At 47.6% G+C, this 25,255-nt stretch overlaps 11 protein-coding genes across 11 annotated transcripts; 8 read left to right on the top strand and 3 right to left on the bottom strand.

Moving 5' to 3' along the window:
* Positions 1-114: 114 nt before the first annotated feature.
* E1B28_001418 (uncharacterized protein) lies at positions 115-1,450 on the bottom strand. Its single transcript, XM_043147349.1, has 6 exons — positions 901-1,450; positions 825-844; positions 725-768; positions 582-664; positions 357-513; positions 115-298 (listed from the first exon to the last, which is right to left on the bottom strand). Exons 1-6 carry the CDS (start codon positions 1,431-1,433, stop codon positions 239-241), a joined length of 897 nt encoding a protein of 298 aa, XP_043016058.1. The 5' UTR covers positions 1,434-1,450; the 3' UTR covers positions 115-238.
* A 51-nt stretch (positions 1,451-1,501) lies between these two features.
* E1B28_001417 (uncharacterized protein) lies at positions 1,502-3,230 on the top strand (the record flags this gene model as incomplete). Its single annotated transcript, XM_043147348.1, has 8 exons — positions 1,502-1,710; positions 1,760-1,831; positions 1,892-1,957; positions 2,005-2,088; positions 2,137-2,332; positions 2,389-2,514; positions 2,575-2,933; positions 3,000-3,230. The coding sequence occupies exons 1-8, from the start codon at positions 1,627-1,629 to the stop codon at positions 3,228-3,230; spliced, it is 1,218 nt and encodes a 405-aa protein (XP_043016057.1). The 5' UTR covers positions 1,502-1,626.
* On the bottom strand, positions 3,220-5,912 carry E1B28_001416 (uncharacterized protein). The gene is made up of 5 exons (XM_043147347.1): positions 5,184-5,912; positions 4,935-5,132; positions 4,367-4,882; positions 3,456-4,306; positions 3,220-3,392 (listed from the first exon to the last, which is right to left on the bottom strand). Exons 1-5 carry the CDS (start codon positions 5,733-5,735, stop codon positions 3,374-3,376), a joined length of 2,136 nt encoding a protein of 711 aa, XP_043016056.1. The 5' UTR covers positions 5,736-5,912; the 3' UTR covers positions 3,220-3,373.
* A 293-nt stretch (positions 5,913-6,205) lies between these two features.
* E1B28_001415 (uncharacterized protein) lies at positions 6,206-9,529 on the top strand. The gene is made up of 4 exons (XM_043147346.1): positions 6,206-6,511; positions 6,761-7,109; positions 7,166-7,767; positions 7,849-9,529. The coding sequence occupies exons 1-4, from the start codon at positions 6,256-6,258 to the stop codon at positions 9,246-9,248; spliced, it is 2,607 nt and encodes an 868-aa protein (XP_043016055.1). The 5' UTR covers positions 6,206-6,255; the 3' UTR covers positions 9,249-9,529.
* Positions 9,530-9,642: 113 nt separating this feature from the next.
* On the top strand, positions 9,643-10,523 carry E1B28_001414 (uncharacterized protein; the record flags this gene model as incomplete). Its single annotated transcript, XM_043147345.1, has 4 exons — positions 9,643-9,689; positions 9,740-9,869; positions 9,918-10,115; positions 10,176-10,523. The coding sequence occupies 4 exons, from the start codon at positions 9,643-9,645 to the stop codon at positions 10,521-10,523; spliced, it is 723 nt and encodes a 240-aa protein (XP_043016054.1).
* A 252-nt stretch (positions 10,524-10,775) lies between these two features.
* On the top strand, positions 10,776-11,732 carry E1B28_001413 (uncharacterized protein; the record flags this gene model as incomplete). The annotated part of the gene is made up of 7 exons (XM_043147344.1): positions 10,776-10,778; positions 10,832-10,886; positions 10,942-11,010; positions 11,069-11,163; positions 11,226-11,345; positions 11,405-11,659; positions 11,715-11,732. 7 exons carry the CDS (start codon positions 10,776-10,778, stop codon positions 11,730-11,732), a joined length of 615 nt encoding a protein of 204 aa, XP_043016053.1.
* Positions 11,733-12,332: 600 nt separating this feature from the next.
* Positions 12,333-13,376, top strand: E1B28_001412 (uncharacterized protein). The gene is made up of 2 exons (XM_043147343.1): positions 12,333-12,755; positions 12,820-13,376. Exons 1-2 carry the CDS (start codon positions 12,345-12,347, stop codon positions 13,285-13,287), a joined length of 879 nt encoding a protein of 292 aa, XP_043016052.1. The 5' UTR covers positions 12,333-12,344; the 3' UTR covers positions 13,288-13,376.
* Positions 13,377-13,517: 141 nt separating this feature from the next.
* On the top strand, positions 13,518-16,357 carry E1B28_001411 (uncharacterized protein). The gene is made up of 8 exons (XM_043147342.1): positions 13,518-13,744; positions 13,798-13,863; positions 13,919-14,545; positions 14,599-14,717; positions 14,771-15,104; positions 15,160-15,375; positions 15,435-15,693; positions 15,749-16,357. The coding sequence occupies exons 2-8, from the start codon at positions 13,807-13,809 to the stop codon at positions 16,153-16,155; spliced, it is 2,019 nt and encodes a 672-aa protein (XP_043016051.1). The 5' UTR covers positions 13,518-13,744; positions 13,798-13,806; the 3' UTR covers positions 16,156-16,357.
* Positions 16,358-16,704: 347 nt separating this feature from the next.
* E1B28_001410 (uncharacterized protein) lies at positions 16,705-21,404 on the bottom strand. Its single transcript, XM_043147341.1, has 5 exons — positions 19,733-21,404; positions 19,426-19,683; positions 17,715-19,372; positions 17,359-17,656; positions 16,705-17,299 (listed from the first exon to the last, which is right to left on the bottom strand). Exons 1-5 carry the CDS (start codon positions 21,334-21,336, stop codon positions 16,939-16,941), a joined length of 4,179 nt encoding a protein of 1,392 aa, XP_043016050.1. The 5' UTR covers positions 21,337-21,404; the 3' UTR covers positions 16,705-16,938.
* A 52-nt stretch (positions 21,405-21,456) lies between these two features.
* E1B28_001409 (uncharacterized protein) lies at positions 21,457-23,585 on the top strand (the record flags this gene model as incomplete). Its single annotated transcript, XM_043147340.1, has 19 exons — positions 21,457-21,474; positions 21,523-21,538; positions 21,598-21,612; positions 21,670-21,683; positions 21,737-21,898; positions 21,963-22,009; positions 22,072-22,163; positions 22,219-22,248; positions 22,302-22,453; positions 22,508-22,513; positions 22,564-22,627; positions 22,678-22,715; positions 22,768-22,801; positions 22,851-22,877; positions 22,928-23,024; positions 23,082-23,205; positions 23,255-23,313; positions 23,381-23,514; positions 23,572-23,585. 19 exons carry the CDS (start codon positions 21,457-21,459, stop codon positions 23,583-23,585), a joined length of 1,143 nt encoding a protein of 380 aa, XP_043016049.1.
* Positions 23,586-23,707: 122 nt separating this feature from the next.
* Positions 23,708-25,239, top strand: E1B28_001408 (uncharacterized protein; the record flags this gene model as incomplete). The annotated part of the gene is made up of 6 exons (XM_043147339.1): positions 23,708-23,922; positions 24,068-24,180; positions 24,233-24,259; positions 24,315-24,439; positions 24,489-24,573; positions 24,623-25,239. The coding sequence occupies 6 exons, from the start codon at positions 23,708-23,710 to the stop codon at positions 25,237-25,239; spliced, it is 1,182 nt and encodes a 393-aa protein (XP_043016048.1).
* Positions 25,240-25,255: the final 16 nt, after the last annotated feature.

Genomic DNA, 25,255 nt, shown 5'->3' with positions numbered 1-25,255 from the left:
AGCGAAAACAGAGATCGGAAAATCTACACCCGAATTTATTGTCGATTTCGGAAGGGAAAATGACGATGATGGGGAGAGACGGATCATGACGATCCTTTGAACCAAAGTCAGACGCGCTATTTTTGTAGTTCCACGATCGGGAGGCAGACAAGTAACAAGACATAAAGATCGAATGATCGTCCATAGCCTCAAAGCTAGTCAAAAGAACTTCATAGTCCTTCACGTATCCTATTTATAGCTACAGTTCTGCGTTCAACAACCTATCCATCTTTTGCATAGCGCTGGACGCGTAACCACCCTTTTCCAAAAAAAACATCAATTTCATCACTGAGACAAAGCGACGACTAGGAACTTACAGCTCCAAATAGGACCGTATGATTCAAGTAATGATACAGCTCGTACAGATCCCCACGTAGGTCATACTGCTCTTCTGGAGCAGTTTTCGGTAACTGCCGATGATATTCGGTGAAGAATGACTCGGAAAAGCCGCCAAATATACGGGCTATTGCGAGGCTGAAAGAATGAAAACGAGTTCATGGCAAAGAAACGCGAGGGCCTCGACTGCACGGCGAAAGACTCACTCTGCTTCGTTATGCCCATAGTAGGAGGAGGGATCAAAGATGACCGGTTGGCCGGTGGAGGCGTCCGTTCCTGCATTTCCGCTCTACGACAAGAGCTTTATGTAACGAATTGGTTTCTCAAATGAATGGAAATGGATACACACCCATAGATCGCCATGAAGTAGTACCGGCTTGATGTCGAGGGGACCTTTCATATATTTTGGGGTCAGCACTCTACGGGGTCGCGACAAGGCGTCGGGCTACCGAGAAGCTTTGGGATCACTCTGAGCTCAGTTCAGCAGGATCGCGGATGCATTGAAATGAACAACTCAAGACTGACTCGTTCATGACTCTCTCTCCCCTCACACACAATCCCTTGTAAATCGCATTTCTCTTTCCTTGGGCTTCAAGATACTCCAACAGCTCCCCGATCTTCTCTTTAAAACACTCTTCCCACGTATCAAACCATCCATTTTTCATTCTAGTCGCGCCACAGTATGTCGGGACGTGGAATCCAAACTTGCCCTCCGGGCTTGTATGTACATGTAGTTCCGTTGCGAGCCGTTTTGCCAGGGCAATAGAAGCACGGGAGAGAGGCCCAATGTCCTTGTACTCGGATACAAAATACGGTCTTTCATTTTCGGTGCCAGAGAGGAAGACCTTGGGTGCTAATCCGGGTGCGGCAGTGTCGATGGCCTTCAGAGATTCCGCTTCCCCGTTGAATTGTTCGATATCTGTAGAACTTCCCAGTTTCACAAAGTAAGTCTTTCCGGAGGTAGAGGAATGAATTTTTGGAGGTGTTCCGGTGAACCTTGTTGTCGCATCTTTCTCAAGGGACTGTAAAAGAGACAAGAGGATTTGTGGGATGGTCATGGTGCGAGCAGCTGCGTTAAAGAGTCAAATAGATGGTTGTCAATAATGATTATGACGTTCGTTAGAACCGGGCCGAATTTCCCCACTTGGGTGAAGATAACTAATCTGTTCACTTGAATTCAGACAGACAATCGCGACATGCATCGACACCCTCTCGTTCCCATCCCCATCTTTCCCTTCGCCTCCCATCAGAATGTCTTTTATCAATCGTGCTGCTCCTGACGTAGAGGGATATTTCCCCTTGAACGATCCACCGATTGGAACTTCTAGGGATGAGGTGTGTCCTGAACAAGGGTAGTACCAGGTCGTGTCTAACCAATCGATAGAGTCAAGAGTTACCGCTTCTTTTCCAGCCTATAACAATTGGTGGTGTAACCTTCAAGAATCGTATCTTTGTGGTAAGATTTTAGGATGTCTATGATATCGAAAGCGGGAACATATTCACAGAACGCTCCTAGTCGCCTATGTGTCAATACAGCTCTGACAATGGTCATGCAACTGACTGGCATCTCGTTCACATTGGAGTGCGTGTTACTGCAGGCTTCGATCTTCTTCTAATTGCAGGGAATAGGGATTCGCCACTCGTGGTGTAGGCGCCATCTGTATGGAAGCAACCGCCGTTGTTCCCGAAGGTCGAATCGCTCCCGAGGATGCTGTCAGTCGCAAAGAGCCCAACTTCCTCACTCACACTGAACTCTTCTAGGGCCTCTGGACGGACACTCAAATTGCCCCGTTAAAACGTATAATCAACTTTGCCCATGCCCAAGGAGTGAAGATCGGCATCCAATTGGCTCATGCGGGGCGTAAAGCTTCGACCTATGCTCCCTGGGTTCAGGAAAAAGTGGGCCAAGGACTGAGAAATGCCGCGAGTAAGGAAGAGAACGGGTGGCCTGATGAGGGTTCGTTTATAATTGTTGGAACACGTTACCAAAACTAAGTTGTTTTCCCCATTCAGTTGTCGGTCCCACTTCTACGCCGTTCAACGAACATTTCCCGATCCCGAAAGAGTTGACCAAGGAACAACTGGAGGAAGTCGAGAACGCATTCGTCGCTGCTATCAAGCGCGCTGAAGAAGCTGGATGTAAGTTCAGCTCAGATACGCCACTTTCGTCCGTCCAGAGTCTCATCTATCTTCCCACAGTCGACTTCATAGAACTCCACTGCGCACACGGATACCTCATCTCGTCCTTCGTCTCTCCCCTCTCCAACACACGCACAGACGAATTCGGAGGTCAACTCCTCGAGAACCGCCTCCGCTTCCCTCTCCGTCTCATTTCCCGATGCAGATCCGCTTGGTCCAAGCCCCTTTTCGTACGAATTAGCGCGACGGATTGGGCTGAGGGTCCGGAAAAGAACGAAGATGGGACTTGGGCTCAATGGGGAATCGAACAGAGTACCATCTATGCGGGGGAGATGAAGAAGCTTGGAGTGGACCTTGTGGATGTCAGCTCGGCGGGGAATTGGAGTAAGCAGAAGATTACGGTGGTTCCTGGGTATCAGGTTTGTGGTTTTCTGCTTCATTTGTTTGTGCGGTGTTCAATGTTCCTTGCTCTCCCTTTTTTGTAGGTCCCATTCGCAGCCGCTATCAAGAAAGCACATCCCGACCTGAGTGTTGGGTCGGTGGGTTTCATTACTGAAGGAAAGCAGGCAGAGGGTTACTTGAGAGAGGGAAAGACAGACGTGGTTTTCCTTGCAAGAGCGTTGATGAGAGACCCGCATTGGGCGTTGACTGCTGCTAGAGATCTGGGGGTCAAGATCAAGGCTGCTAACCAGTACGAAAGAGCCTTTCGTGTTTAGAATAGAATCTAGAAACCTCGTTCTGTATGTATAAAGTCGATCCTATGCTAAGTATGAATTCGTGTCCTCTGTGTGTATTGATAAATGACCCCGAGAATCTAAAAAAGAATTATACAGCCAGGTAAATGAATGGCGATCTATTATCATATATTCGGTGCCAGCCTAGAACAAGTAACGCAGTCAATCTCTCCATTTCCCTACCTCGGTAAAGAAAACACCACTTACCAATCATACCTCATCATCTCGTCCGCGTTCACAATCGACGCCGAAATAAACTGCCTCGCCTCTATAAACACCCAAACCTTCAAAAACGCTCCCAAATTTGACCTTGACAGATCAGGAAGCTCCTTCTTCATCTGTTCCCTCGTTGCCATCTGTCCGCCCAACTGCCTCAATATCGGCAAAGCACTCTTGAACAAATCCAAATCCGGATCCAGCTGTCTTCCAATCCCCTCTAACAATAAAACAGAGATAACAGTATTGATAAAGTCTCCTTCCATCTTGACGTGGTGTTGCCGTACGGCTATCAACACCTGCTTGAGAATATCTGAGATTTTTATGTGACCTAGAGAAAACGTCTTGCGTTTAACGTTCAACACGAGGTGCTGCATTTTCAATGCGAAGGTTTCAGAGTCGGTAGCTAATTCGGGTGTGCGAGAACGTTCGATCATGAGTTGACCTGTTCGATACCCGTCGAATTCGGCGAGGGATTTGAAGAGGTCTAGAAAGTTGGTTCGGTTGGTTGAGGAAAGTGTGGTTACGAGACCGGCGTCGATGAAGATGATTTCAGGAATGTAGCCGGAAGAATGGAGGGCAAAAAGTTCGTTGAGCCATCCTTGACGGTCATTGGACAGGTCACGGAGTCGCGCGACTATAGAGTCTGAATCGGAGTAATCCGCCGGCGGTGGAATAAAGACAGGAGATTCTGATTCTGAGGAGGATGAAGAGAAGGAATGCTTGATGGTGAGCCAAAGGTTTTTGAGAAGGTAACTAGTGGACAAGGGTTTGGTAAATTTGATCATAATGTTACCAGGATGTAAGTCGGAGTGAACGAAGTTGTCAAGGAGAAGCATGTTCTAAAGGTAAGACTTGATCATGAGTAATCGAACAAGGACAGCCAAGAAAGTCTATCTCACAAGGAACGCATCTAATCCCACAGTGGCTACTTGTTGGTCGAATGGACCACCGCCATTTTTCAAAAAGGACTCTAGGGGTAGGGCGTTCTCATACTCTTCTACCAATAGGTTGGCGGTCGTGAATTCTCTAAGTGGCCGTGGGAAGTTCACCGGGACCTTTCGTGGCGAGAAATTCGTCTCGAAGGTGAGTAGGTTATCGGCTTCGTTTCTCAGATCTAATTGTTGGAACATCATTCGGCCAAACACATCTACTTCTTCTGGAAGAGATAGCCATTGCATTCCTGGAAACAGAGTGATGATGTGGGCGAAGAAAGACATGATAGAGAGGTCCCGCGCGATGGTCTTGTAAGCCCGCGGATGAAGGACCTTGATTGCCACCGCGGCAGTAGGAATCGAAGGTGGGGGATGATCAGGGAGTATAACGGGGGATATGGCGGCTGCTGGGGACTTTCTATGCCGTCGCGGTCCGAGATATGAAGGAGGAATGATGTCTTGTTTGAGGACCGCGCGATAGACCTGATAGGAACGGGAATCAATAGGTGGAAAGATGGCCGAGGTAAACACATACTTGAGCTATTGCGCCAGTACCAATCGGTGCTTCGTCAAAGAATTCGAAGACTTGATCGAAGGGTCGTTGGAAAACCTTCTCTACCACTCTTTTTGTATGAAGAAAGGAATGCGGCTTTCCCCGAGAATGTAAAGTACCCATTTTTTGGCATAGTGCAGATGGGAACAAGTCTGCGCGAGATGTCGCCCATTGACCCAACTGGCATGAAGTGTCAGAAAATCCAAGGGTGGAGATAGACGGAAACTTCACCTTGATGAAAGTCGGCCCTGCAGCTTGCATTCTAGAAACCAGAAAATCATACCACCAAATTGCACCCCAACCATCTCCGTTGTATCTCTTCTTGGGTTTCCCAACTAGCAGCATCGGACTAGTGAGGATGACCGGTGCAAATAGAAACAGTAGATGAATGAATCTTTGTGCAGTAAGCAGGGGTTCCCATATCTTGTCTCGAAGTAAAACGATGATTCTCGAGTTCCATGTGAGTTCTTCTTCTGTCGGTGAGAGTATTATGGGTTCCAAAGCTGATTTTCCCGTCGATGGTGGACATGGAATGATGGATGGAGAAGAGATGATTGTAGGAAGGACCGAGTTTGGTCTTCGAGGTGTAAGATATAGGGCTAACCCGCCCGATATAGGAATCAACCAGAGCGCCTTTCGTCCGAGTGAATAGCGAGGAATGGGAGTTGAAGTGAAAAACGAGGGAAAACCTGCATGCCTGTAACTCCAAGATGAGCCATGTCGCCTTGAAAATGCTGAGGCCGTCGTCGATATGAGCCTTGAACGATAACAAAGGAAAGCCATTAACTATCCATTGATGCTGACGATGGAGAAGGAGTAAACGTGAACTCGCTGGTGAGGACAGGTGATTGTTCGAACCGCGACGTCGCCTTCTTACCTCTTACATATTAGATCATTTTTGCCGTTCTCCGCGTATATTTACGAGTAGACATCAAAGATACCCGTCGACGACGTTCATCAATGTCCTCTGCGCCAAAAATCAGTCATGCTCACCCAAGATATTTTTCCTTCGCTCATAGGAACATTCCGAGTGCCTTTCTTATACTTAACGAACTCTGATGGAACACAGAAGAAGCGATAAATTCTAATTTCAATACGTTGCACTACAGTATTCCATTCGCATCCTTATCAAGATTTTGAATTTGGCGCATACATACACAGCAGTGAAAATGAAAATCTCTCTCGTAGAGCGAGACCGAAGTGTTGTTGTCTGTTTACGTGATACCAAAGGCACAGGTGGGACCAACTCGTCCCTTTCACATTCGCCTTGGTCTCTTTCTTCCTCCTCTCTTCCTCAACTTTGATGGCAGCGCCTTACGCCTTCGTTACGCTCGTTACTTCAGATTCATATCTTCCTGGGGCTCTTACTCTAGCTGCTGCGCTTCAAGACATTCACCCCTTTCCTCTGGTGCACCCAGAAGTCTCTTTCCAGACTGTATGCCTAGTCACACCGGAAACTGTCGATGTATCTACCATAAAACTGCTCAGAAGAGCTTTTAATATTGTTGTAGGCGTTGAAGTTATCATCCAGGAGGTCGATAAGGGTTTGCAGCTTCTCGGTACGTTATTTCCATACCCCTCTGTCTTGCTCATATCCTTCTTTTGCGACGCGTTTGGATATTCCTACGGCCAGTTGGATCTTTCTGGCTTGTTCTCTATCGTATAAATTCATTCTAGACGCGTCCAGGGGGACACATGACCTCCCGTTTCATGGTGGGGCCGCTCCAGCCATTCTCCAAGCCCAAAGCCATCGACCCGTCACAGCCTGCGATAATTAATACGTCAGGCTTACTTTTTTTATTCTACAGGTCGTCCGGATCTCAGTACTGCTCTCACAAAATTACACGTATTCCGGCTCACTCAATACACCAAAATTATTTTTCTTGATGCCGATGTTCTCCCCATAAGGCCTATTTCCCATCTTTTTACATTGTCCCACGAATTTTCTGCTGTACCAGATGTTGGTTGGCCAGATATATTCAACTCAGGTGTTATGGTCTTGTCTCCGGGCGAAGAGAAGTTTCACGATATTCAGCAACTGCTCCAATCCAAAGGATCCTGGGATGGCGCTGATCAAGGATTATTGAACGAATGGAGAGGCAATAATTGGAACAGGATTAGCTTCACCTACAATACCACACCAACAGCTGTGTATACGTCAGTATATGCGCTTCTTTTGGAAACCGTCGAATCTGATTTGTTTATTTACACAGATACGCACCGGCCTACGAACGCTTCGGATCTAAAATCTCTGCAATTCATTTTATTGGCCCAAACAAACCTTGGGATTTGATCCCAAATCGTCCCCCATTTCAATCCACGTCCCAACCAGAAGTTCCGCAACGAGCTTACGATTATAACTCACTTCTTGATAGGTGGTTTGCCGTCTACGACAAGTATTATCGTAACCGGGTCATCGTTCCGGATGCCAATTTTGAAGTTCGTCGTTACTTATCCGCTTGGTCTGAGCAGAGCGGCGCCAAACCAGATATGGCGTCTTCTTCCTCCGGCGAGTCGGCATTAAGCGGCACTCTTGGTCTCGAAGATCTACGCCGTCTGGCCGTAGAGGGCATGAGTTCGGTGAATTTTGGATCTATGCATGCCAACATCTCTGGCGAGGGAGAGTACAGAAGTCTGCCCTTGGATGGTCGTTTCGATTTGATGCGGCTCTCTCTGACACGGGAAGAATATAATCCGATTCTTACTCCAGAAGACGTGCCTCCAAGTCCACATCCACATCCACATCCACATCCACATCCGGTTCCTCTACCTCATATTGACACCTTCCAATCCAAACACAACGTGCACGACATAGGTCAGTCTCAGCGCCATGGCCATCACAACCATTCTGAACCTTCTCGTCCCTTATCTCCCCCTCTCTTCTGGGACCCCGCAGTTGAACCTCCAAAGACTGCCCCAAACCACCACTTTCCAAGTGATACGTACTTCCCTAACCAATGGGATCAAGCACCACCCAGCAAGCATAACCAGCCTTCTCAACCCAGTGGTCCTACAACCGATTCCACGGCTCTCTTTGAACCGCCTCCTCCTCCACAGATTCCAGAACCACTTCAGAAACAAGGCCATTATCGTAATGTAATTGGGACCGATATTTCACATACCCCTCATCCTAGTAAAGTCAAGCCCGTATTCCCGTGGGAGGGACAACAGAGACAGCCTCCAGGTCGAGTTTTTCCACCGGGAGAAGCACCTTCTCCATCTCAGTTTGCAAGCCATTTACAAGAGGAGAAGCCCGCGACTCGGGTAAGTTCTGAAGTTCACCCAGCGACTTCGCCGTCGCGGTCTACCGCCCAGTCACCTCAGAACGTACCCACTTCGCTGACATTTGCTAATGCCTGGGATACAGTCCCGAGTATACAACGATATGCTTCCAAGCTTGTACAGCCACCCCCCCTTGTACCTCTGGCTGCACCATTCGATAGTAATGACTATCGGAAGAGCAAGAACTGGAGTGATCGTGCAGAAGTTAGTAGTCGAGATGGAGATGATGAAGACAATGCCGATGATGATGATTCGTCCGTTATGCGATGGGCAGACAGCGACAACGAAACTGACGTCGCCAACACAAGGTCACGGAGCAGCTCCAACGTTTCAGCAAGTTACAGTAGTAAAGGAAGGAAAAAAGAATATCGAGTACGTGGCGTCCAGACTCTTTCTCGTGACACGCGAGATCAGGCCGTTCAAGTTGATCCTATTGATCCGCTAAAGGTTCAATCGCCAACTCCTCGTACGAATGAAGAGAGAACGAACAGACACAGAAAGACATCTTTGTCAGCTCACCCTGGCAGCAGCAAGAAGCAATGGTCGCCACCTACAACGTCCACCGCCCCACCGGTGATCAGCACCGTCTCCGAAGTTCTGCACATCACGTCAAACAAACGCAACAGTACGGGGTCTCCCAGCACGCCGCCTCATGAGTCTCCCCGTTCTTTGGCTAATGATTGGTCAAATGAAATCAATGTGGCGAGCACCACTTTGGAAGCAACGAACGGAGCCTCGCCCAAAAGTCAAACGCGAACAGATTTACGCAGTGCTATAGAACCTGGTGGGCCAACTCGCCAAGTCTCCCATGATGGATCCTCATGGACTTCTACGACTTCTCCGCCTTCCTCCATAGGTCCGATATCTCCCACAGACAATACGCCAATATCCCCTCAGCGGAAAGCAGGGCGTGTCTGGGATCCTGCTCGAGGAGTGGAGCTATTCAAACGAGGTTCTGAAGAGGTCTTGGCTCGATTCTTGAAGATGAGCTCTTGGGATGAGTCGCCTCGTTAATCAATAGTTTTCTTTCTCTCGGCGCTCTAGTGCATTTGCTTCCATTCCTTGCTATCCGCTTTACGACCCTTTGGAATCCAATCAGCACTGTCTCCTTCTTTGCAGTTTATTCTTATGGTTAAAATTTTTGTTCCAAAATGTACTAGACTCAAGTTCAAGTTCACATTTTTCTCTCTTAGATCGATTGGTATGTACGTACACTGATTGGCGGTTGATAGATTATGTAAGATGTCCATTAGATACATATCGTCAGTGCTCCTGGTGATGCGTTGTCGACGTCATCGTTCCATTCCTACTCTTTTGCCACTTCGGAACAGTGTTGTATAAAAAGGAAGATGGCTTTACTCTTGGAGCAATACTTTTCGTCTTCATCATACATCTCAAATTACACGACATGTCTACTGCAGGAATCTTCAACGTTCAAGAAACTCAGGGTGCCGAGTACGTCTTGTCCATTCTTTAAATCACCAATCATTAAGGTTTGGGCCAAGGAAAGTAAAGCTGGAAACCACCGCAGCTGCAGCACAGGTAGAAGCAAAAACATCGGAAGCTGCCCGCACAATTGAAAATAATGCCGATCAAGCTCAGTACGCTGCAGGACAAGCTGCCGCAGCCGCCAAGGTAATGCTGAAAGCCTCCGCAACGAACTAGCCACTGACTGTCGTGTAGTCGCTCGGGAACGACTTTACTGGTGAACCAACTTCCGCGATGGATCAATTGCAGTATACAGCAAAGCAAACGACTGATGCCGCAGTGAATGAAGGTCACAGGGATGTTGAGGCAGCGAAAGCTACCGGAGAGGGTTATGTGAATCAGGTTAAGAACATGGCCGCCAACGCGGCCGCTTCGGTCAATGCGACAGTTCAGGTCAATCTTACTCTCGTTTTTCCTTCAAGCATTGCTCTGATAAAGTATTCTTAACGATAGCCCTACATCGCTGGTTTTACTGGGGCCACCGACTCAACCTCAGACAGATCGGCCCCCAATGGGGCCAACCAGTCTGGCGTTATATCTCAGCTGCAGTCTGGTGCAGCGGTAGCAGTGCAGACCGGAAGGGAGTATGTCGCTGCCGCAAAACCTCACATAGACAAGGCTACCACCGCTGCTCAGAATTACTTGCACAGCATTCAAGATCAGGGGTCTGCAACAACTGGCGCACCTCCGGGACAAGTGCCCGCTACAACAGCTCCTCTTGAGAGTGGACCACATACCGTAGGGTCGCCTTATGGTGCCACGAAAGATTCGACAGTGGGAGATGTCAGCAAAACAGTCTAGATAAGGAAGGTGATCAAGGTGAAGCACCGAGTGTTGTATTACTATATACCCAATCATAAGGGACTCTACGATTACACCTACGGAAGTGGAAAGTAATGAATGCCTTGCCTTAGCTATGAAATTAAACAGCGAAATCTTTCGGCTACGTCACGTTTGCCTGAGAAGGAAGCTGAGGAAAGAGGGACCAGGCGTGTGCCTAAACCAAAAAAGGATTTGGGGGGCTAAAGTTGCCAGCTACAGCCTACCACCATCATGGTACGGGTTCTTACAATTCTGAGATCGAATTCAGCGCTCACTCAAACGGACAGGATAACTTTATGAATCTTGCCAAGAAGGGACTTGAAACGTATTCAAACTCCAGTTGTGCGTTTATTACTGCGTGAAGATATCTTGATCGATCTCTCATTCATATCTACAGCGAACGTTTCCAAGACTGGAGGAGCAGAGCTCAATCCTGGAAACAGTCAATCTGGGCACGGTCCGTCCTGTATGTCAAAGTTCAATCGCAGATACCGTTGTAGTACTGAGTAGGACCCGACCCCCAGTCGATCATGATGAAGTTGTTAAAACTGCCGAACAGCACGGCTCAGGAGATAGTTCACTCTTTGAAGCAGCTTTGGGATTCATTTCGAACAACAAGGTTCATTTATCATTATTATCGAGGATCGATATACTAATGAACCTTACCCTTGTTTGTTTCAGCAAGACCACCAACAACCCCTTGATGAAGAGCATGTCACGAAGGCGCATCAACAGGCATACCAGGAGAACAATGCTGGTAATATGAGTGCGAATTCGATTGGGGCTGCTGCCGCCCTGCAGGTCAGTAGGACGACTGGCTCGACTGTACCTGAGGTCAATCAATGCTTATCTCAATTTAGAGCCTTAAACAGTTCACCAGTGGAAGCGGAGCAGGAGCTAGCTCCGGTGGTTCACAATCTCAACTCATTAGCCTTGCAATGGCGGAAGCGTCTAAGTTGTTCGACAAGTCCGGTGGCCCCGCTTCAGGCAACAAACAGGATGCAGTTAATGGTGCTGCGATGACCGTCGTGAAGTTGCTCGTTCAGAGCAAGTTTGGTGGTGGCCAACCGACTGGGGGAAGTAACTCCGGTGGTCTGAGTGGGCTTTTGAGTATGGTGTGTGTTTCCCTGCTCGTACGGAAGGTCAAGGTATTAACTTTGATGTCTGCAGGCATCCAAGTTTGCTTAGAAATGAGGGAGGACAGATAAGTAGAAGAAGTATCCGCAATTTTGTATAGTCAAGTTTATTATCCGAATTGGAATCCACCGAATCGATCGAGTTCCTCTCGCTCATCCTTCCCTCCGTAAATCTGGAACACGATTGAGTGTACGTTCTCCATGCATCAGCTTAAAATGTACCGTTGACAGGATTGGATACCTTCCTTCCGCCAACTGCACACCAGTCGCTCTTATTCGAGTACTAACCGTCTGGGCTACTATCGCTCCTGGCCATGCTATGATGTGAATGTGACACATTTCATGTAAGGCTATGAAACGACAGTCTATGCGAACACCGTGAAGTTGGCTTTTAATCAAGAATTGGGTCCCGGAAGGTAAAGATGTGGAGATATGTTGTACAGTTATTGTCGGGAAGGTAACATATTCAAGTCAAATTAAGTGAATGACCTGGCTCCACCCCCATACGGAGCCCGATGCAGAGCGGTGTACTTGGTCTGAGTGGTGGAATCAGGTTTCCAATGTTTTAACATTGATGTACAGGCATCGGCCGTCAATGTTCAGAAAACCACGTCGAAGACACGAGTAAAGCGAAGTAACACAAACACGGCCCAACGACGCGTCTATGTCGCGACCTTCGACAGTCCCACCTTTGTTGATCACAGAAGCTCTTGGTTTCTCTCCCCAACTTCTACTCGACGACATCATCAATATCGCAAATGCCGCTGTCACGGATGGCGTCAATGGTCTAGAAGGATTTTTGCAGCAATGGGTGGAGAAGAGATCAGCTGGAAAACAAAATTACAATAACCAAGAAATCGAACAGGGACTTGTCGCTTTTCAGACCCTCCTAGAACACCATACTGATTTAGCCTTCGATTTCTTTGAGGCATGGTGTTTAAGGAATATTTTCGCTATTCCCTCGGAGCTGCCTATAGTTCTGCCCCACCAGGAGAACCTAGACCTAACTATTAAGCCTGGGAAGGAAGAGGAACTCATGGAGGAGGTTGCCAGATTGCGTGCACAGGTTGACAACGTCCGTGTTTTTCCATCAATCTTAACAGCTTTCTATACACTCATTCCTATCTTTTTCCTGATAGCAACAACGTCTCCATTTACTCCTATCACGGGCATTGCGGGTCGCTAAGAAGAAACGTTTACAGGCCGAAAAGCGGCTCGACAAGGTCTCTACAGTTGATTCACAGCGCCTCGACATCCTCGGGAAGCTACCTCAGCAATTAATGGCTATGAATAACGCTGTTATTAACCTTCCACCCTTGGATCCTGCGACGATAGCAGCCCTGACTCAGTTCCCGTTAAATGAGCCAGGAAAGCGCGAATGGGAAACTAGTAAGACGGGTTATCTCAATTGGGCGGTAACCCAACTTACGGAACGAACGAGAGAAGATCAACCTGGGAGCTCTGCTGTGGTCCACAGCATCATGCATAATGTTGAAGAAATTGGAAAGGCTGATCAGTTACGACAAGCATTCGAGGTGACAGAGCACCTTGCCATCGGATTGCAGGATATGGACAGGTCTACGGAACACTCAAAGATGGAAGAGTGATCTCTATGACTGTATCTTTATATTATGTATTACTGTGTTCCTTTGTTCTGAAGATCAATCTACCGTCGATGTTCCAGGCGTTGCCGAACATGTTGAATTGTAACAAGAGATTCTCGATCTTTTGATGTGATGAAATGGTCCTGCGAGTTGCATGATCATGAGGAGGTATCATTGGCAACAGGATTTAAATGACACGTGCCAGAACGGTGGCAGGCCTGTGAATGCCGGCGAAGCTCTCATCCAGCCTCAAACTTTTGAGTTCTGCACTTTCACCTGGAGTTCAGTCGCTCTCTTTCACTGAGCTTCTGTCCCCGCCTCTCTTTCTCTTTCTTTTGCCCTTTCTTCAAATCGGCTGGTCCGTTTTGCGACCCAAGCTGATCTTTCGAGACAGCCTGTTTCATCTTTTCCCTACCTAGCTGTCCTAGTGGCGCTTTTGCTCTCCTTTCTTCACGAAAAGGTGCGACAAGAGCTTAGGATTGAGGATCATCTCATCAAATTTGCCGTCAATAGTTTCAAATAATGCGTGTTAAGCAATTTTGGGTCTACGTTCCGCTTCCCGCAAAGCTGAAGCTTGTAGTGAGTACATCACAAGAGTCGGAGAATGTCTAGCTGAAACCATGATTGTTTTTAGTGGGAACGTATCACTTTTTCTCGACTCACGACTGCCTATTTCGTTTTTTCGGTTCTCCACTGTTTCATCCAACTTGGGTTGCAGATCAACGCTTTCACCGTCAACGCTAACGCTGCGGTGTTTCTGGAGTCGATTGTGAAGCAGGCAGGTGCCACTGGTAAGGTTGTACCAGCCCTTGGGAACGGCGATTTGAGGTTATGTCAAACCATTGCCCACGATCTCAGTATCGACGCTTGTGAGGTTGTATGGAGTGAACAATCTGGGACAGCACGCGAAGCCGATAACATTGCTACCACTTCCCTCACGTCACAACCCACTTCCAGTCCCACTGATAATGTGGTGGTATCTGTGTCTAATTCCGCCACCTCCGTCAGCTCTTCTTCCCAGACCTCTAATACCGTCTCGCCCTCTTCAACAAGACAGACAACTCAGTCTGCTACGTCGCAGGTTATTCGAACTATCACTATCATAACAACACCAACACCTACCGCCACCAACGTCAACAATGCAAAAAAAGTTGAGGAGGATCACGACGACGACCACGAGAAGGACAGTCAGAAGCACGATGATGATGACGACGGCGAGGAGGAAGGGAAGGAAGGAAATCTTGAGCATAGGGCGGCACCTGTGAGCTCAATTTTGGAGACTGTTTTGCATTTTCTCACTGCTAGTTGCAATAGTTCAAGAGACAACCTTCGGGCATGCCCGTCAAAGTTACCTTGAACGGTGGTGGGTTCCATAACCAAGTCGAAGAGTTGACTATGAGCTGCGCTCTGTCTTTGAATTGGCCTGTCAGCATGTACGTCGCAGATATTCGCTCTTTGAATCATCGACTAACATTTGCTTACTTAGTCTCGACAACACGAAGCGTGAAGACGTCGTCTTCATCGCATTCCAAATTTGGGTATTGGGAATGTCAATCGTCGCTATTCTCAATGAGTCAATCCCTCATATTGTGGCATCGCTGCTTACCCATCTTCTGGCAACTGGTTGGTCAGGGTTTCAGATCAACCATACAGCAAGCTTCCGACACGATTTCACACGATTCATTTCACAAGGAGCCTGTGCGGAAAAATACCTCTCACCTAATTTCTGGACTCAGCGCGTTGTTGTGGAATACATCATACTTTCGTTCAATATTGTCGCTCTCCTCATATCTGCGTATTTGACTTGGAAGTTAGTGAAGGTTGGTAAACTTGATGAATCGTGGTACTCTCAATTCTAACCGCAATGTCTTATAGCTCTTCGGATGGCAGACCTTCAAACGTGTCGGTGCTTCACTTGCAGTGAACCGCATGTATAAGCTGGTCCTCGTTATGTCTATCGCGCTACAGCTGTCCATATTCTTCATGGGTGTCACCTGTGGTTTGTGGATAGACGACCTCTTCAATGGCGTCGCTGCAACTCAGGCATGGTATGTTCCTCTGTACAAAACCACTGTATTCATTACCATTTTCGTGAGCGTGTTCTGCCTCGTCTCAGTCTCGAGCTTGGACTCACGCTATATTCAAATCAGCTTCTTATTCCCTGGGTTATCCTGGGATGGGTTTCCATTCGGAAAGAACTGAAAGTTCCGATGTTGATCTTCTTGGTCCTCTCCTTGTGTTATCTTGCTGGTTGGAGTGTCATGTTCATAGCCGACACTTTCCGTTGGACCTTCATGACCTGGAAGTTCTTCCGTCTCATGGCGGTCGCTTCCGTCTTCCTCACAGTTGTCGCATTCGTACTTGGTGTTATCTGCCGCTGCAACTTTGGGAAGGGTCTACCACGCTATCGTGAGTGTATAATCGTCCTTTACATTTTCTTACGGAGCTCATGGTCTGGTTGTAGTTAATGCGCAAGAACCTCTTCCCGGTGATGAATTCACCCCGGTATACCAAACAAGTGACATTGAGAAAGTCGACTTCCCATCGAGTGATAAGCCTATCCCTACTTTCTCTGCTGCGTTCGGACGAGGTGCGGAAGTTCCGCCTCCAAATCAAATGTTTCCCACTCGTGGATCGAATGGACCTCGATTTTTCCAGCGATCTGCCGTGCCATTCGAGAGTCCTCGAGGAAGTGACGGTTACATCACTCCTCCGGAGTCAGTCATGACACGCGATAACAGCAGGTCCGATACTTTATCACGGTCTGACTCGAATGAGGACTACAACTACAACCACTCAGGAAACCAGCACTTTCGGTCAGATAGCTCGGATTCTGGTAAGACGGTAGGAGGACGTTGGGTAATCGAGTAAAATAGATAGTTGTTCAAAGTTTAATGCGTGCCGGGTTCGCTGGACATTTTTTTGCTTTCTTCTATCGTGCTTCTGAAATGCATATTGCTGCGGGAGTCAGTTACTCCCATTCCTTGCATGTACACAAATTTTAGATCAACTGTAGACACTGCCGAGGTCAAGCCGAGGCGGTGTTTAACATAGTTTAACGCTGACATCTAACACTAAGAGGGCGCACTCGACCGCCGATGATCTTCTGTTTGAGTTCCTGTCGTTACCTCTGACGGCGTTGTCGATTTTATGTAAGTATAGCTTCAAGGATGTAGATTTTGTCGTGTTTCCCTTTTCCGTGTTGCGCGACTTAAATATCTTTCCCTTCTCCACTCGATAGAGAGATTTTTCGACTTGCACGGGGAACGGCTTGTAGGAAACGAAGTGAGACTAAGCTATTAGTCTAGATCTTTAACATATTTGGTCACTTTATACTGTTTACTGCTTTGAGACGAAGTTCCGCAAATTCGACAGAGACAAAGGTCGCAACGACCTTTGTCTCAAACTCGTCTCAATGAGCCGAAGAAGAAGGAATTGGAGATGCTGACCTTTGTCTCTGTGTTGCTGTTGGCCGCTCATACACAGGACATAAGGATGCGAATGGTATACAAATTGTATGCAAAATTTAGAAGAATCTACCGGCTACATATATCGTGTGTTCAAACAGTGAATGATGGAAACATAAGTAAAGCGTAGGATCTCATACATAAAAAGCTTGTCCATTCGTGAACGAATGCGAATCTCCAGTCAACTTCATTCGAATGTATCATTAGGAGTTGAAACGTTGTCTTCTACCGGAGACCTGCGTGTGATTTCCTCGACCTCCTTCTCCTGCATGATAGCTGCTTGACGAGCAACAGAGGCATGTTCGAAATTTTCTTCTGGTGCCATATCGCCCGGAGGGTTATTGGCAATCTCTTGCTCCTCGTAACTCTGTAGTGCTTCTCGGAAGTCTACCATCCACGGGTGCTCCATGAGTTCAACAGCAGTGGGTCGTTTATTAGCGTCGATTGTTAGGCACTGTTTGATAAAGTCAATGCCCATGTTGCTCAGTTGTCCAGGTTCAGGAAGCGGAGGATGCTGAGTAGCAACACCAATATGGAACATGATAGCCCTTTGAGTAAGATAGTTGATTAGATGTGCACAATAGATACCACCAAATAACAAACTCGCCATTCATTATCCAAGTTGCTCCATGGTTTCTTGCCAGTTGCGAATTCAAGGACGACGCATCCCATCGACCAAATGTCCATAGCGCCGTGCCTCCCTCTCTTATCATTCTTAATGATTTCAGGAGACATGTACGTGGGTGTACCGGTCAGACTATTCATGCCCGGTCCAGGTCCATCTGCACCAGCAGCATCAGGAGCGCGACGAGATCGAGCCGCAATTGTGCGCTGATTCTTTGCGAGAATTTTCGCAGCTCCGAAATCGACGAACTTGATGACGCCCAGGTGATCCAAAAGGATATCTAAGAAATGGGCGTTAAAGACCTTGGTTTGAACCGAAATGAGCACAGAGAAACGTACTGTCCGGCTTCACGTCACGATGCACTATGCCACGGGAGTGTAAATAGGCTAATCCTTCCAACATTTGCATAGTGTAGACCTGGACGATCCTCTCGTCTTCGATACGACCATGTTCCAACAGAGCCGCAAGACTTCCACCTTGGCAATACTCTTCAAAGATATACACCTTGTCGCGGTGGACCTCTATGCCATAATATTCTACGACATTTGGGTGATGAAGCATTTCCATGACGCTAAGTTCATCCTTGATTTGGGAATAGAGATTAGGTAGACCGGACAATTCCTGAGATTTAATCTCCTTCACAGCCATGAGTGACCCAGAATCGAGATTCACGGCCAGATAAACGGATCCGAATGCTCCTGCGCCGATGAACCTTCCTTGCTGCCAGCGAATATTGATGTTGGATGTCGAAGAAGCCAACACCACGAGCGAACGGTCTTCCTCTGACCTCTCCGTGTCAAGAACACGACCAAGGATGCGGAATTCTAGCCCAACCTCAGCTCGCATGCCCTCTACTTCCTTAACCGACTTGCATATTCGCTCCCAGAAGTTTCGTCCTCCACTATCCGGTACTGAATATCCGTCGTCAGGCTTATCGTCATCATCTTCCAGTACAATAGGAAGCTCTATTCCTTGAAGGCGCTGCTGCTCTTGTCTTTCCTTCTCCCTCATGGCTTCCAGAGAAGAGCGGGCCCCTAAGATGTCGAAATGACCCATAAGAAGGGTGATGCATATCCCAACCTTGTGTCTTAACATCTGGAATTGATCGTCAGGAAGGTGGAGTATACTGCGCTTGGTTCGCTGGAACGCGAATTCGAGTGCATTCACCGCCCACTTGAAGGTTTTTTGCTCATTAGGAGCACAGTCATCACAGATAAATGACACCCATGATATGGCCAACTTGATGAGTAACCGGTTAAAGCGGAGCAAGGAAGACCGATCCATAAATTTTTGAGCGTGTTGGCCATGCTCAGAAGCAAACAGATACCAGTTCTCCATCAGTTCCTGGCAACCAGTGGTCATCCTCATCGAACTCCGAACATGATGCACTGAATCCACGATTGATTCTGCCAATCGCAACGTGGCTCGGGCAATTTTGCGGAGCTCACGATTAACTGAGGGGAGATGGGCTTGTTGATCGGCGAGACATGTCAAAGGGCCAAGGGTGTTTTCTATCAAGTTACCCTGCTCGTCGACCGTCATAAAGGTGTATGAAAATACTTGCTTCGCCAATGCAAGGCGATGTTGTGGACCATCTGCTACGAGACGCACGCGGTCGTCTTTAGATTCCAACTCGACTCTAGGTAGATCCAGAAGCATTACTCGACCTCGCCACAGGAAATGGTGTCGAGGAGAAAGAATGAGCAGATATTGAGAATCCTCGTATTCCAGAGCGGAGTAACCAGTCAGGTCATCCACCTGAGGGCCTTCGTTGCTGATAAGTTCGTCTACATGAAATGATTCCGTCAATATCCGCCTGATAGTATCTGGGTAGTCATAGAGAGAGTTCGAAGCGACGATGTAAATGCCCTCCTCTTCGTAGTGGTGAGTGTAAACAAGGAAGTGATCCGCAATGACCAGGCATTCGATAAAACTTTCGAGGTGATGGCCCTCTAAGCTGTATTCGGCGGAATTGCTGAAACGATGGGTAAGGACCCTGATGAAAAGGTGTGAGCAACAGAGCCTTGAGGATCTATTACATTAGCATACCTTGCAAAGCGCTGTAACTTCCGGTATCGTAGTCGAACACTGTCATGTATCTTTCCGTACCAGCTGGCTTTCTGTTCATCAGTCATGGTCCTAAAGTTCGTGGGCGTTGATTGAACGTGCTCCTCAAACGCGGACTTCGAATCTATCTCTTTCACGCGCTGCTGGGAGCTATTATTGCGCAAATCTCCAGATATTGGGACTCGAACTTGTGTATCGAAATAGTTGATGACACGAACCATCAAACGATTCGTGAGGGAGCTATAATCTGTTTAGCCCCGTACGCGTGATAATCAAAGCAGAGTAGTACCATATCTGCTCCGCAACCAGGCGCGACCCACCAGACACCGTCAGACTGACATCGTTCATTGTTGCCCATTGTGCTTCCAGGACATCGGTTTCCTTGAAGTATATTCCCTTGGCGCCTCCCTTCAACTTCCAATGAATGAGGCGGAAAAACGTCAACATAGAGCCCAATATACTGGAGTCGTAGTCTTCGCTGATACATTGGGGGAGGTTCCACCTTCCGTTGGGCCCAGGCGCGAGGAAAGCTTCATACTGTCGTTTGAGCGTGCATGCAAGTCCGATACTGATTTTCATGTCATCTATCATCTGGTCGAGAATCAGCAATTCTGGTTCCTTAATTTTCTGGACATATGCCAAACGGAGGTGCAAGCATGCCTGAGCAAGTTTTGTGGGGAAGGAGATGAGTGGGACGAGTTCCTTCTCAAAATTTGGAAGATTCATTTCTTCTATAAGGGGGGCAAAGTTGACCTGGGCATCCCTTGCCGCCGCAACAAACGCGTAAGAAGTAACCAAGGAGCCTTTTTCAAACATGCGCTGCAAGGACTCCTCCTTGAGCATCCTTTCAACGAAGCTCGACCCGTCTGCTACCTCCTGCTGACCCTGATTACCGTTCCGATTGTGTGTGTTGATAGGGACCTCTGCAGACGTATTGGGTTGGGTAACATCGAGAGTAGGGCTCCCTGTCCAACGTCTTAGAACTTCAATTTGCCGTCGAAGTGAAGTCAACACTGTTGACCATGTGTTGAGCGTGTCACATCTGGCCTGGAAAGCCGCCTCCGTGGCAGAAGGTTTGTCCAGATAAAAAGCTTTAAGGTTGGGATACAAAGAGTGTACGTGATCCAGACGACGAAGAAGACCTTGGACACGGTTCAAAGCTACAGTCGGGTCCACGCCATCTTCTACGCAAAACTTCATGATATCGTCTATCACAGAATCGACACGTATTCTGCGCTCTTCTAATATCCGTTTCTCCTCCTCGACCGTGCGACCATGAATCTTTGCGCGTACACCGAGCCAGAAACTGAGACTCAGGTTATTGGGGTCGTCTGCTGATGATTCTAATGCGTCCGCTATTCGCGACTTCTCCGACCGAAGCACGTCACCACCCAAAACAGAGGCGAAATATATCTGCCAGTTCAACCGCTCTTTTTCTTTCTTGGACGCATCGGACTCTAGCATGAGCGAGATGCGTTCCAGCCCGTCTGAGGCAGCACCAAGGGAGACACGAGAGAGATCATCTTCGTCACTATCACCAGCGTCTACTAACTGTCCCAAGCCGCGATGGAAGTAATGACTATCCGGGTCGTTTCGAGGGTCGTCTAGTTCACCTGGTGCTGAGGATCTATACCGTTGCACGAACTGGGAGTATACATCGGGATATCGAGAAACGGAGGAAGAATGCTCCAAGGAAGGCGGCAGAGGGCTGGCAGAGCCATAGGGACGTTTCGAACGAGATTTACTGTGCCGACCGTTTATTGAGGTCGAGGGCATCGGGGATGATGGGTAGGTAGTTCTGGGAGTCTGCATGGGTACTCCCCATTCTGCACCTTCGTCATCAACACTATCTTGTTCGGGATGTGGAAACAGTGTTGGCGTATGCCGACGCATGGTGGTCGTTGACGTACTGTGTTGACCTCAGTTATTGACAGGAAAGTCAAAAAGTAAATCAGGAAGAGTGACGCTTGTCCACGTGAACACTACTCACCATCTGGAGAGCTCTCAGTCAACATGGGTGTCGTTGAAAAGGTGTGGTATCCCTTACGTCTGTCCAGAAAATGCTGAACATTCTGCCAGATCAAGGAAATCGAGGGTACGTCCCCATGCGACAGTCTCCAATGAAAATACGCTCAAGATTGTATTATTTGGCAGAGGAGATGGCAAGAAGTGCGTACCTTGGCGATCCAAACGATAGAAATGACTAAATTTGCACGTACTTTCTAGCGCAGAAGAATAAAGTTTGTTTATCATCCCAATGAACGATACGTGTAATGATGAGTACTTCAAGTAGGCGACGGAATATCACCTGGGATTATTGAAAGCAAAGTTGGCGCGTTATCGACAACAGCTTCTCGAACCGACAGCAAAGTCTGGTCCAGCAGGAACCGGGTTTGATGTGCAGAAGTCGGGCGATGCCCGAATAGCTCTGATAGGTTTCCCATCGGTTGGAAAGGTGTGCCAGTTGGTTGATCGAAGAAAATCAGTAGACTAACATGGTCTAATTCTTATTTCCCCAGTCAACTCTACTCGGCAAACTCACACATACACAATCTGAGACTGCCGCGTATGAATTTACAACGTTAACGGCAAGTGGACCATTACTCTCTTCTCTGCGTCCGTGCTTAGCATATCCCAGGCAATCCCGGGTGTGATCGAACACAGAGGTGCGAGGATACAGCTGCTCGACCTTCCGGGAATCGTTGAAGGAGCTAGTCAGGGTATGTGTCTCACACCGTGTCTCGATAAAGTTGCCTATGAGCGAGGTTTGTTTAGGTCGTGGTCGTGGTCGGCAAGTGGTCTCTAGTAAGCAGGAACAGATCGACAATGATATTCCTCATTTCAATGTCAAATCGCAGCTGCAAAGACCGCCGATCTCATTGTGATCATGCTGGATGCTACGAAGTCCGAGGAACAGAGGCGATTACTTGAGGTCGAACTCGATGCTGTTGGAATTCGGCTCAACAAATCCAAGCCTGACGTAGTTTTCAAGAAGAAGACGACTGGTGGGGTACGTTCTCTTCTACGGTCTCCAGTGAATCGTGCATTTGAACCTCCCATATAGATCACAGTAAGGCTTTCCGACAACGTGCCTTTCCATATCTAACAATGCCACTACAGTTCAACACAACGGTGAAGCTTACCCGAACTGACGAGAAAACTATCCGAACGATTCTTGCGGGGTGTGAGTCAGCGTAATCGACCTCTGGCACAGCCAGTTAACCCGTTGTACAGATAAGCTACATAACTGCGATGTTATGATTCGTGAAGACGTCAGTCAGATTTCGTTCTCTTTCGGGTTCCGTCTAAAGCCTGGCTCTATAGATAACGACAGACGAGTTCATAGATGTCCTTATAGGTATCTTGGCCTACCTCAGGCTAAAGCTTACTCTAACGATAAATAACAGGAAACAGGAAATACGTTCCGTGTTTATGTTTGTTCTCCTCGTTGTATACCCTTCGGGTGCTAACAGCACTCGGTCAGATGTCTACAATAAGATCGACTCCATCAGCCTTGAACAGGTCGATAAACTAGCGCACACTCCGAACACGTTGGTGATTAGCTGCGAAATGGATCTCAAGTACGAGGGTTCTTGACTATTCAAACCTGATTCTTCTCAACCGTTAAACACGGACAGCTTGGAATATCTTGTCGATCGGATGTGGGATGATCTCAATATTGTAAAAATATTCACGAAGAAACGTGGGGCGCATCCGGACCTCGAAGATCCTGTTTGCATGCGTAAAGGATCGACCATTGAGGTCAATCCTCTGTCTTTTCCTGCACGTGCTATTCTCACACGAAGGACAGGATGTCTGCAACTCTATTCATCGTTCACTCGCGCCCAATTTCAAGTATGCACTGGTTTGGTGTGTATGATTAACCTTGACTTGAAAGCAAGCATATTGATACGCCTTGCATGCTATGGGCTTATAGGGTTTGTGGTGTCCTCCTTCTTGTTATGATATCACAATCATTTCCTCTTTCCCAGGGAAAGTCGAGTAAATTCAATCCGCACGCTCAAAAAGTTAGCCTTAACCACCAAGTGCAAGATGAAGACGTTGTTTCTAGTAAGTGGCTCCGGCGAATACTGACTGGTCTACGGTAAATTGACTACGATTGACCAGTATTCACAAAATAAGTATAGGAGTTTGATACTATATTCGAAAGTCCGAAAGTCGCGGCAATTTACGTATTTCAGGCAGAATAATCAAATTGTGCTTATTTATTGTCAGATAAAATCTTCCTCTGCGAGACCTTTTCATGAGTCCGAATCTGACTCCTTCCGTGGAACTCATTTTCCTTGGGACGGGGACATCTTCGAGCCTCCCTAGTATATCATGTTTAACCCAACCACCGGATGCAGAAACACGAGGATGTAGGGCATGTCTGTCAACGTTGGAACCGGAGGGGAAGAAGAATATCAGGAGGAATACTTCAGCAGTTGTAAGAATGAAGGATAAGCTGGGTCGAACAATGTGAGCTCATGATCATCGTTTACCACTCTTTCTTCTTTCTTCCTCCACTTCCCCAATGTTAACCATGCAGCCATTTCAATACATTTGACTTCTCCACGGTCGCTTGATTTCTCCTGTTTCTCCGAGTCTCTAAAACCGATAGCAGCACGATTGTCATTGATGCGGGGAAAACTTTCCAAGCAGCAGCTTTGGAATGGTTTCCTAAGCACGGTCTCCGTCGAATAGACGCGTTATTACTGACACACGCTCATGCCGATGGTACGACTGTTCTACTTTCCTGTTGTTCTTTATTGAACATATGTTCAATCAGCCATGAACGGACTCGATGATCTACGAGGTACGGCAATAGCGTCCACAACGAATGGGAAGCATAATTACGAAACGCTGTCCAGGGTGGACCTTGGGAGGCAGCATACAAGGGCATGTTGATGTTTACTTGTCACAAGTAACGTTCCAAGAAGTCAAGAGGTCTTTTCCGTATCTTGTTTCAAAAGAATATGCCTCGGGAGGGGGAGACGTAAGAATGGATCCGTTCATGGAAAGGTCACAATCTGATCTGGTCTCAGGTTCCCGATTTTATATGGCATATCATCGAAGACGGGGTTCCGTTCGAGGTAAATGACACAGGAGTGTTTGTTACACCCTTCTCAGGTATGTTCCTGTTCATCAGTATCACCTCTTGCCCTTACTAGGGTCCTAGTACAACATGGCCGGTTTTTCTCTACTACTCCTTGCCCGGCCTACACTCCGACTCCGAACGGTTTAGTTGGGGACGCCGCACCTGTCGAAATGCTTAAAAAAATGAACATCAACGGACTGGAGTCACCCAAACCTGCTCACTCGGTGCCAAAAGAGATAATACAGCCTTACCTCTGTTTCGGCTTCAAATTCCAAGAGCACCTTGTCTATATTTCCGATGTTTCTCATATACCAGAGCCTGCATGGTCGATCATTCGAGGTGAGAAGGATGGGAAACGCCCAACGGTCTGCGTTTTGGATTGCCTGGGCCTGAAACGACACACGTCGCATTTTGGGTTGGATCAAAGTGTCGCCACTGCGAGGGAACTCGGTGCTGTGCGTTCATACTTCGTCGGGTTCTCACATCGTGTCAGTCATGAGGAATATGTGACGATCACAGAAGTGTTGGGTGGCATGACCCATGCAGAGGAGGAGCTGTCGGAGATTGAGAAAGTTGGAATAGGTCTGCTGGGAGAAGGAGAGGAAATATGGACGAGGCCAGCCCATGATGGGTTAAAAGTGTTGATAGATTCAGAGCTACGCGCTGTTAGAGACGAGACCTACGACCAAACCAAGTAATTTGATGGTGTCATCG

Source organism: Marasmius oreades, chromosome 1 (assembly GCF_018924745.1).
Source record: "Marasmius oreades isolate 03SP1 chromosome 1, whole genome shotgun sequence".
NCBI classification, from domain to species: domain Eukaryota; kingdom Fungi; phylum Basidiomycota; class Agaricomycetes; order Agaricales; family Marasmiaceae; genus Marasmius; species Marasmius oreades.
Note: the sequence above shows the minus strand (reverse complement) of the source record. Positions and strands in the feature narration are given on the sequence as shown.